The following is a 12,087-nucleotide window of genomic DNA, read 5'->3' as shown; positions in this document are numbered from 1 at the left end:
CGATTACCTTTTCTTGCAGATATGCTCTGCCCAAATCCTACCATTTCTCTTTATGGGCTTGCCTTTTCCCTATTAATATATCTGCCTAGGTTCCTGTCTTGCTCTATCACCATAAACATTCATAAACATTAAGGGACTTAACCTCATCACACCCCTGCAGAATAGGAAAATATACCCATCAGAGTGGGCAGGCAGTGAACTGGAACTCAGCTGACAGCAGTCCTGGCCAACACTGAGTCCTCCTGCAAGTCACTTCACTCCTCTCTTTCTGTTACCCCATGTATATGAAGAAGCAATGACAATGACTTCTCTCCAAAATGCTTCAGTCTATCAGTAAAATGATGAGATGTTATTCTTCTCACTTTACAAAAGGAGGTAGAGCAGAGAGACATAAATCAACATTGCTTGAAAGCTCTGTGGCCAGAAACGTCACTCCACTTTTCTAAACATGTGCACACATATCATCTGCAACACATCATCTGCACAGAAGTTGTATCCAACACAGGATCTCAATGCATAAGCTATGCCATAGCCAATCTGCATCAACACTGTTTGCTTTTCTTGTATGTAATGCAGAACAAGTGAGCCAGTGAGGAACTACGTAGCTAGACTGATGTTCAGAGTAGAGAAATGTCACAGTTCTCAGGTGACCCCCAGAAAGGTGAAAATGTGAACAGAAAAAAACCAGATAAAGGTATCTGCATAGCTGTCTCTCCTCTCTCACACTTTCCATTTGAAGGAAAAAAAAAAAACATAAAAATCAAAAGAGGCAAATTACCAAAGATATAAATATCATTACACCACTTTGACAGACACAAAGCAACTTTCCAAAGGCAGTAAAGCAGCTAGTGGCAGAGTCATTAAGAGAACCCATGTTCTACTCCCAGGTAGATATACACCTTGATTTAGCAAACTTAAGGATGACAAAACTTTAGCAAACTTAAAAAGGATGACAAAACTCTGCCAAGTGTTACCAAAAAAAAGCAAGGCAACTTAATTCCCTCTTCAAGCAACTGCTATCCTCAGCCATCGGCTAATGCCTCAATTTCTTCACCTATTCCTCTTCAAAGGCTTGGTGAAGACAAATGGGCCTTCCAATGTGCAATGAAGCATAGTGCCATGAAAATCAAAGGGCTGCTTTTTGAGTAAATATGAGCTCCAAAGCCATTGTCCTCTCCCACAGAGGAAAGCTATGAAAATGCTTACTATAGCATATGCACAGTATTCTTCACAGCTCTGCCTCCCTGCTGACCACCAGCCCCAGGGCCCAGTCGGCTTCCCATTACAATCAGCTTCAACACACCCACTGACTTGTATTGGAATTCTTTCAGGGACCCTAACTAATGAGCTTTTAAACACTTGTAGACAGAGAAGATAACTCCTCATCATTATTCTTCATAGGAAACACCAGGAAGAATGTCATTCCATTGTTCTACAGGAAAGAAACTGGAAGAAAAATCACCCCCACATTCAAAAGAGCAGCCCAGAGCTTTTATACATGAATTGGCTACCTCAAGTTATGGATGTCTCACCTGATAGTTCAGGACAGGCACCTAAAAAGCGTGCAACCTTCTGAAATTAAGCCCTCTGAAACCATCTCTCACACTGCCCTCTACACAAAGAGGTCCATAATCACCAGGCATGTATTTTTCCAAATCTTGAATACTGCATTCCCAAATATAAGCACGGCTACTGACACTCACAGAAACACCTAAACACCACATTACTGCAGGATCTAAGTTGCTCTCTCCAGACATGAGACTGAAATAAATGAGAACTGGGAACCTTAATCACATTTTCCATTTCCCGATTTTATGTTTAAAACTGTGCCTTTGCTTTCTCTACTGACAGTTGTTTGCCTTTTTTCCTCACAAGTGAAATCCTGCCTCAAACTGGTGGTACAGTAAAGGATGTAAAAAGAACAAGTAGACCTACAGAATGGATTGTAAGCCTCAGACTTAAGAAATACTTTATATGAAAAACATTCTGCAGTGAAGCCACCTTCTCAGCACAGATCACAAGCCACCAAGTACTGCTCCATTTTCACCCAGTCTTACTTTTAGGTGTCTGCCACTTTGTAGGATTACACATATTATCACTTATCATAAGGGTCTACATTTGAATGACCAAGAAGAAAACTTCTAAACTACTGTTGAATCCTGACAACAGTCCATGCAAAGTGCCACAAGGAAAAAGCACTAGTCTCAGTAGTAAGACACCTGCAGGTTTGAGCCCTAGGCACTGAAAGTAATGTAGAGCTACAGAATTTACTTATTCCACAACACTATGTACACCCACAGTGATACAAAAATAGCTATTATAATACTTGTCAAAGGAACAACTGAGTGATTTTTAACCCAGTGCTCTATCTCGTTTTCTTCTTTGCTGGTTGCTAATACCCCATCCCTGTAAAAATGTGTAATTATGAGTAGGCTATTCATGTCTTACTCTAACTGGTAGCACCATGCAGCATCTGAGTCAGGAATCTGTACTGCTGACTACAGCTCATCACTAAACAAGGCTTAGACATTGTACATAAGTAAATGACATTCCCCCATTCCCTGTCACCTACAGTGAAAATCAGCTTCCAGATGTGGTAGCAACTCTCCTTAAACCTCACCATCTCAAACCACCTGGAATAAGGACTCATTGACAATCTTCAGTAAAGAGACAGATTAACTGCTAAGGTTCAATAAAAAAAAATATCCCCAAGTAAGAGTTTTCTTCTTTCAGTGGTTCAATTTGAACACATTCATAAAATGTCATTAAAGCACGATATAAAGTTTTACAGAAGAAGAGACTACTGACTAGACCTTTGTTTAAAAGTCATAATAATTTACGGTGTGGATCTGCTACGTACGAGTTGAAAAACAGTCTCTTCATGATAAAACAGTTTGTAACAGCTGGGAAGTTAACTGCAGGAAGTTTTGGTTTATTCCCTTACCTCAACTCTCTAGTTCCATATTATTTTTTCAGCACTACGAGCCCAGCCTTGTAAACCCATCACACATACTGCCCTCAGCTGCAGCCTTGCTGAAATTAAGGAGCAATATGCAATTCTTCTCACATTTCTGTGAGCCTGGGACACAGTATAGAGTTTATGAAAACAAAGCCCCATTCCCCAAAATCTTCACTCAGAAATGCAGATTGAATATCACATACCCTTCGTGAGAATCTCTGGTCAAACATCTGTATCACTACAAGTTACTCAAAACGGAGCTTAAAAAGCTACTGACACGCACATTTCTGCCCTTGCTCTCATTTTTGATCTCTACAGTTGTCCATTAGTCAGGAGTAAGGTACCTTCTGACCTCTGACGAAAAAAACGTTTATGTTTTTCTAATAGTTTGATACAATGTACCAATACAGTTGATACTTTGTAACAAACTACTAGACAAACATAAATGTTTTCCATAACAATAAAAAGGATACAAGAATTGTCTCTTCCAGTCACTGTTGTGACTTCCTGACTATATTACATTATGAGTGGTCTGCAAGGTTATACTAACTTGACATATTACTAGATTTACTGTCTTCTTTTTTCAGTGCATAAGAAACGATTTGTAACATTGCAAAGCCCCGAGTTGTGGCACGGTTTCAGTTTGCAGTGTTAATAGATGTTTGATGGCTTTATAAAAATCCATTCCGTTAACTGCAACCAAGAGAAAAGACTGAAGCTTTCCTCTCCATTTCTCTTCTCAAAAGAAAAGCAGTAAATTTGAATTAGACAGGTTCAGAACTGGGCTCTGTGGAGTTTCTATACATGCATAGTATCAGGTGTGCACCAAGTGCCTTGCTGATCCCAGTCATGCAAGAGTTGCTCCACATTTCGAGAAGTCTGCTTTTTGGACAAGACAGGGTCAAATCCAGTACTCTCTGAAGTCAACTGGGAGCATCTCTATCAGCATCACTGGCTACTGGCTGGAGGAAGACATGGGCAGTTCATGGTATTTATTGATTATGTAATTTTAACAAGCATGCAGGAGCCAAATCCTTCAAGTGCTCTCACACAAAGAAATTCCATTACCTCAAACTAAAGGTAGCAGAGAAACAGAATTTGGGGTCTGTTTAGATGCTTATTCCACTTATTTCACGAGTTCAGTATGTAAAATATTTCCTACAGTTCTTCTAGATGATCTGGTTTAAAGTGAGATGTAATATTTGCATTCTTTCTGGCTGCCCAGTTATTTGTGCAATCGTGTAAAACTGCCGATAGATTTCAGGCAAATGGATGTGTACTATACAGTCAAAAGTAACATCAGTTTCCATTACTAAATACACAGAGAGATGAGGTTTAGTCATTAGTAAAACATGTTGAGCATTTTTGGGAGTAATCAAGAGCTCAGTTCACTAAAACTCAACCTGAAATCAGTTGTTTCAATAGGACTGCCTGTGTACTTAAAGCTACATTACCTGCCTCTTGACCTTGCTGTATTGAGGCCCATGTGCTTGGAGACAATTTTGTCTCATCTTGCACAAAGAGAATTTTACTTGACTCAGATAAATAATTTGGCCCTCAGAACACAACAAGCATCACAACTCTTCTTCCATGACACTGGAGCATATTGTCTTGGCCATGAGAAGCTCAAAAACACCAGCACTGTCCATCCATTTTTTCAGAGATTATTTAGTATTTTTTTTTAACTTAGTACTTTATAGCATGTCACATTTTCCCCTTATTTAGTTAAATTTCAGATTGCAGTGGCAGTCTTGTCAAACAGACAAAAGAAATAGTTCTTCTTGACTGAAATAACACCATCTTCTACTCAAAAAGAAAATCCCAAACAATGTAATTGCCATTCACGTACAAAGTGCTTAAATGCTCTGAAGTTCTGCCTGGCTTCAGAATAGCTGAACACTATCTGAAGTATCTACTCTCCATCCCAATTTGTATATTTTAAAAGTCATTAAATTCTTGAATGAATCATTAGGAAAACAATTCAAATGCTGTTAAACTGATAGTGATTTTGCCTCACAGGATAGATAGGAGCTTAATGTTTGCAAATGGACAAATTCTTTTAAGATTTACACTCCATGGAGTTCAATATCAGCCAGGGATGAACTACTAAATCAGGATGTACTTCAAGTACAGATTTTGGCCCAAGACTATTTTTGGTCTTCCTCAGATGCTTGTTTTGACAGCATCTAATCACCTTCACCCACCCACCAGCCACACAACCCATCCATTTACGCTTTCAAAGCAAATTGAAAATGAAACATTTTCAAATAATTACTCAGGGATGTCTGTAATACAAATCCAAAAAAGTAACTGCCATTCAACTGTAATCTTTCCTAAGGAGAAGAAAGGGAGGGGGGGGAAACCTTACAGAAATCCATGCAAAAATGTGACTTTCTCCTATACTCAAGGTCTCACCACCACCCCCAAATATATATATACTTTTTTCAAATAAACTCAAAGAGTCTCATCTACTCTACTTCACACATTCCCATCAGAAACACAACCCTGTTTCCACGTTCAGAAGACTTTTCATTTGGTGCGCTATTACTGAGTCTAGTGAAAGAAGAGTAACTGAGAAGGTCTTCTGCAGAGGCATAAGGCAAAGAGGGAACGTGGGTGAAAGGGCAGAAATATCCAAGGCTGGAACTGAAACAGTTCACCTTTGTTTAGAGAGCAGGATCACCCCCTCCAGGTTGAAGACTATGTTGAAAGAACAGGCTGCTGTGGCATGCTGTATGTTTTTGCATTCATACAGGAGAGGAACCTGGCCCACAGATGGCCTGTTCTCAGCTTTGTCAGCCACAAACAGACCTTTGAACTTTCTATTTATATAACAGTTTAGTGAGTTTAAGCCTCTTCCTGTATAACTGGCAGTTTGCTGGTTTTGCTGTAATTAAGCTACTTGTGATACATAGTATAACAAAAGAAAAAAACCAAGAGGTTTGTTTCTTTGCAAGGAGAAGTCTTCCTCATCACAACCACACAGCTACAACGACACTCCTACCTGCTCACCTTCTTTCCCTTTGCCAGGTTTTATCTTATAAACCTTGATATGCCTTTCCCAGTATTTTCTCAACTTCAACTTTTTTAAAGATTGAAGGACTTAAAAATATTAATACCAATGAAAACAAATGTAACATAAATCACAAATCTCTCCACCTTTGTTTGTGTTAGTAAGGAGCTATATATTCCAGGGTGGTTGGGGTTTTGTTGGGTTTTGTTGTTTCCCAGCTGCTGATTAATGGCACCACCTTACTCTGTAAGCAGGTTCAAATCTAGCCACATGGTCCCAGGACATTTCAAGACTTCATTTACTTGGTTACCACAGACAAGCGTGGAAAGTGATTTAAAAGATGAAATTTGATTTTTAACAGCAAGTGGTTCCCTTGGTGCACACAGGCATTCAAGCTTTTCATTATATCCATCTCCCTTCCTTTCTCCCTCATAGAATGAGTCGTAGTAAATGCAAGCCCAGGTGAACATTTCTTATTCAACCAGGAGTCATAGCAGACTTAGCTTTGGCCCTTTCACCTCAGTCAGACTTTAGATTCATTTGAATTGTTTCAAGGGTTTTTTTAAGCTTTTCAAGTCCATCAAAACATCCACTGGCATATTTGTGGCCTTATTTTACAAATTTTGCCCAAGTGTTAACAAAAAACCCCACACCGACTCTGGGCTGCTCTCCCAGCCAGATTCTTGATGAAGGTTCAATGGAAAACCTCATTCTTACACTACTGTGATCTCTCCTCATAAGGAACTAAAAGGCTGATTGTGCAGTTTGTATCAAGACAAAGCTCCCGCTAATCACCCAAATGCCAGGTGAGAATTTAAGAACACATGTAGTGGCAGCACATGCTGTAAACTCTGACAGCTCTTGAAAACACGCATTTCAAGAGGCAACACAAAAACATACCTCCACTGGAGGGGGGGAAAATTAACTGTGTTTTTCCTATCTGTCAAAAACTTTTGGGAACTCATTTCCAGATATAACGGCAACATATAGAAAGTGTCACTTCCATACCTTTTTGTAGGATAATAAAAAACAAACTCTGCTCAAGCTATAAATATTTTTTATATATATATTTCTCAGGCTAACTATGTTTCTGTTGTACTTGCATACAGATAATGCATACAAACACCCACACACACTGTAGGCCTGAGCTTGCCTTCTTGTCGATTGCAGCACTGATTAGCAGAAGTTTTGGGTTTGCAAGGAATGCAGAAGAGGGTCTCTAATTGCCTTATAAATGCTTGTGAAACACGTTTCACAAAGGCCAGCTTACAGGCAGAAGGAAGGAGGGCAATTTCAACATAAGAAGGGGCAATTCACAAACTATGCTCTATCTACTTATTCAGAAATATGATGAGGTAAGTATACCATATTGGATACACAGACAAAAATTAATACATCTTGATGAGTGAGCATGTATATTTTCAGGATGTGTGAGATAATGCATGTACAATATATTACATATACATACACGCACATATTCATGGATGGATGAGCTGAATTCAACTCTCCTTAAGTAACACAAGCACTTATCAGAGAGAAATATTTACATGTACAATAAAATACATGTAATATTTGTGTATACATGTATATTATGTACCTATATATTGTATACATCTGCACTTACATACACTAATTGGATTATTAAAAGCTAAATCCAACTTGATCTCCGCAATAAGTAATTGGGTGTGAACGCCTGCGCCATATGGAGAGTTTGTGTAGATATCAAACACTTTGAAACAGTCAAAGTGAAAATGTTCTTTCCTCGTGGACCTTAAAAACACTAAAATCAATAAATTTCACTGTAGGAAAGCAAGCAAATGGAATTTCTAGAACGAGTGGCAATACATTCATATTTTATGGAGAAACAGAAGCACAAGAGTTCCCTTTCTTCTGATGCACATCTCTAAATCCACATAAAACCAGAGTCAAATGAAACTAAGTTATTAAGCAAACATTAAAACTCAATACCTATAATGTGCTTAGTATTTGAACTACACCCACATATTGGGTTGTAACAGCTTCTATTAAATTAATGATGTAACCCACACTATAAATTAGGCAAATTGTATGCAAATATTATTTGAGTAGTAATACGGTGGTTATCAATTGTCTGCAAAATAAATTAGTGTAGCAGAGTAAAGATAGTGCGGTAGAAGCACAATATTTAATTGAGCACTAATTTTATTGTGATTATTACTTTTAAATAACAGCAGCACAGTTATTAAAAGATGTAACATGATGGTTTATGCAGAGCTGATAAAACACACACATGATCCGGAACGCCTGCTTACAGATTAATATTGATACGGTATAATTTACAGTTCTGAGGATTTACTCCAAATTGCTGTAAAACAGAACGTGACAGGTATTTGGTTCTGATTATCTTGGATTTGCAACCATAGCTGTTAGACTGCATTTGGGAAAATGATAGTTATTAACTGAATATATTCTCTTTTTGCTAGACATACCTTTACATTATCAACAAAGTAAAGTAAACCCTCTGCAATACATGAGGTCCAAATGCACATGCATACACACATATAATCTATGTGACATTTAGAGATTAGGATCACAAAGTACAGTATTTTAGCCTCTTTCTTGGCAAACTGCACTCCAGCCTAAAAGCATTTAACAAAGCAGTAACCAACCACTGAATTTCACCGTGCATAGTTAGAGAATTGTAACGATATCTGCTACATTGAAAAGTAAAGGAAGAACCAATAAAAACAGTCAAAGAATAAGCATAATTTCATTAACCATCTGGGAAAGTGACTAAATACATACCCAAATTCTAACTTTCCCAGCTACTTGTCACCCATCAAAAATTCCTTAACATTCACTTCGGTAACAAGTTTACAATACACTCAAACAGATGCACCGACCTTTTCAAGGTGTGCACCTATTTGCAGAGCAATAAAAATATAAAATTCCACTCCTAAAAAAAATAATAAATGAAATAAAGAGGTAGAGAGAAAAGAAAGAGGAGGGGAAAAAAAGAGACTTGTTATAATATCACGGGGACTGATGTTCCCACTTCCAAAACTAACTTCAATAACGCTTCATCCAGAATAGGAAACCAGCAAACCCGCAACAGAAGCCCCCACTCTGAACAGGGTTACAGTTAAACTGTGCCACACCGCAAAACTACAGTTGCGTTTCTCCCCGTGCAAGGAATATTGTCACTGACAGCAGTAAACACAACATTAGCAAAGCCGCGATCCCGGGGAAAACCATCGCCTCGCCACAACGCTTCCCGCTCGGGGAGGGAGGGTTTGCTGTTGCTATTTCAGCCGGCACCCCGGCACATTTCAGCGCTTCCCCTGCCTCTCCTCCCCCTCCGGCCAACTTCGCCCCCGCAGCCGGCGAACCGCGGGCTGATCCCCACCGGTCGCGGAGCGGGGCCGGCCCCGGCGGCGGCTGCCGCGGACCCGCTCCCCGGCGGGCACCGGGCGCTTCGCCCCTCAACAAAGGCTAAGGCACCGGGGGAGCGAGCAGGGAGGAGAGGAAGGAGGCAGCTGCTGGAAGGAGAGGGGTGGAGAGACAGCGGGGGTAGCGGGGGGAACGGGGAAAAAAAAAAGAGAGAGATAAAACCAAAAAAAAAAAAAGCACCCGAAAAAACCTACCACTGCTGCTCTAAGTCCCAGTCCCTGAAAAAGTCGAATAGGTCCATAACGATCTGGTGGGGAGACCCAGAGAAGTGGTGCCCCCTCCCCGCCCCGCGCCGAGCCGGCGGCTAGTGCTGGCCGGCCGCAGCGGCAGCGGCGGGAGCGGCGGCCGCCCGGGGCCGCGCCGAGCCGCCCGGGGCTCGCCGAGCGCCGCCGCCGCCGCCCGCTCCGGCCGCCGCCAGCAGCGCGGCGCGGCTGCTGCCTGGCTGGGAGAGGCGGGCACGGCGGCGGCGGCGGCACGGCGTGCGCGCACACACACACACACACACACACACACACACACACAGACACACAGGCAGCGGCTCTCGCACACCGCGAGGGGCGGAGCCGGGCGGCCCGAAGCCGCGGCATGGAGGCACCGGCGGGATCCGGCGGAGTCCACGGCCCCCACCCGGGGAAGTTTTGCAGGAAAGGAGAAACGGAGGGGATGGAGAGCGGGGAGCAGCGCGGCTACGCGCCTCGGGGTGAGCCGAGAGCGTCCTGGCTCGGCCCGGAGGAGGAAAAGAGAGAAAGAGGGGAAAAAAATAAAATAGGCATCGATAATTTAATTGCCAAAGCCGGCTCCAGGCAAGGAGCAAACCTGACGCCCCAGACACGAGAGATGGCACGGACGTGGCACAGACAACGCGCCAGGTCAGCCTTACTAAGGAGATGCAGGGTGGCAGCGAGAAGAAAGAGGAAAACACAGGCCTGGGCAGCCCAGGGGAGCAGAACAAGAAGGACCCTCCAGAGCACTCCTGGGGTTTTGCTCCAGCTGAGCACAGTCTGCTTCCCAGCCAGAATCACAGCTCTTCCCCAGCCTCTGTGCTTCTCGAGTACCGGGAAGTGGCACAGCTCACCCGCAGGCATCGGGCAGGACAGAGACATCCCAAAGTGCTCTTGCAGAGACCATCCCATTCCCCAGCCTGTTCCAGGGAGAGACCAAGCACAAGTCCCAGGCAGCCCCACATACAACAGAAGGGGACAGCGACCCACAGTGCCCTACATCTCTTAAATTACTTTCTACCCAGGTTGATATACCCTGACTGCATGCTTTTGTATCCATCAGCCTTCTAAAGGGTAACTGGTATCTTACGACCCTCCTTGTCCATTTCATAAACATAAAGTTGCAAACACACATGCCCACTGAACAAACCAATGTGTACATTTGTATTGCCAAGGTGAGACCGTATGTTCATTTTCACTCTGGCTTTCCACAAAGACCTGTCACAGCCTGATCTTCCCTGCGTGCCAGCAAGACTGGGGGACTTAGTGCTGCCAAAGCCTGAAATGCCCCTTCCTTTGGTGGGGGTCTCATCTCTACAGCAAGACCCCAGCCCATGGGAGGCTCAGGCAGGGGCTCACAGCAGCCAGTTCTGCACCACAGAGACCTGCCTCCAGTGAACTCTCCAAAAGAAGCATCTTTATGGGCTTTTTGAGAATGAAGAGACAAATCCAGGACTATAAATTAGATCAGTGGCAGAGCAGCTAACGTAAGCCACAATTTTTGCCTCCTAAAAAGCACACAATTATTTTATAAGCACTATTAGGTTAAAAATATTTCTGAGCAAAAGCTGTGGAACTGTTATCAGTGGAGGTCAAACATGAGAGACTTCATCGCCTTAGCTTGGGCTTCACTGCAAGATTCACATTTGCTTCGTGTGTCTCGTGGGCCCCCCAAAGGGAGGTTGCTCAGGCAAGGCTGCACCGCTGACAGCCTGCGCTTGCACGCAGCAAACCCCAGAGCCCTGCTCCCCTCCCTGCTGCGGGCAGGCAGGTGCACACAGCATTTCCTTTCTAGCATCTCCGTTTTCCCCACAAACGGACTCAACCATACTGCTCTGGGCCTTCAGCTTTAAAATACCATGAGTTAGGCCCCTCCCTCTTCTGTTTCTTATTTTAGCATTACCGTTGGTTTTTGAAGCCCCATTCAAAGCCATAATTTGTGGCCAATACTTTGAACCAATACAGGAGTTGGGGGTCACCTTTTTCAGAACCTTTCTCCAGAAACAGGTTCAGAGGGTTGGGATTTTTTTAAAACCTACCAAATCGTTAACAGAAGAGCCTAGCCTGGCACCTCATCACTTGCATTCAGTAACTCACCTATTTTTGGTATCTTGAACATGAACCATTAAACTCAGCTAAAAGCATTCTATACAGGGACTTGCAGGAGCTGTCAGGTCTGCTCCCTTGTTTTCAGAGAGGGGGCTGGTGGCTGCCAGCCTGTCACCCCTGCACCAGCAATTGCTCTTACCCAGCACGAAGGGAAAACACTTCCCAGGTGTTAGTGCCTTCGCCTTCTTAAAGTAAAACCTTTACAATTCTTCAAAAACTAGAAAAAGTTACACAAAGTAGTTCCTAAGAAGGATTTCAGAGCTCGTTCTGGCACAAATAAGAGGTAGAAGATCCTGCATAAGCAGCAAACCAGCTGTTCCCATAAAGGACAATACTCGAGAGAATCTTCCTCCTCA

The 12,087-nt window shown here is 42.7% G+C and overlaps 1 protein-coding gene across 4 annotated transcripts in view; it reads right to left on the bottom strand.

The window, feature by feature from the left end:
* The window catches only part of AFF2 (ALF transcription elongation factor 2), a 335,336-nt gene extending 325,639 nt beyond the window's left edge, over positions 1-9,697 (bottom strand). For all 4 annotated transcript variants that reach the window (XM_062006330.1, XM_062006333.1, XM_062006332.1 and 1 more), the window contains exon 1: positions 9,596-9,697. In XM_062006330.1, coding sequence (XP_061862314.1) covers positions 9,596-9,642 — 47 coding nt within the window. In that variant the 5' untranslated portion in view covers positions 9,643-9,697. The remainder of the gene's footprint in view (positions 1-9,595) is intronic.
* Between the last annotated feature and the right edge of the window lie 2,390 nt (positions 9,698-12,087).

This window comes from Colius striatus, chromosome 13 (genome assembly GCF_028858725.1).
Source record: "Colius striatus isolate bColStr4 chromosome 13, bColStr4.1.hap1, whole genome shotgun sequence".
Lineage (NCBI taxonomy): Eukaryota > Metazoa > Chordata > Aves > Coliiformes > Coliidae > Colius > Colius striatus.
Note: the sequence above shows the minus strand (reverse complement) of the source record. Positions and strands in the feature narration are given on the sequence as shown.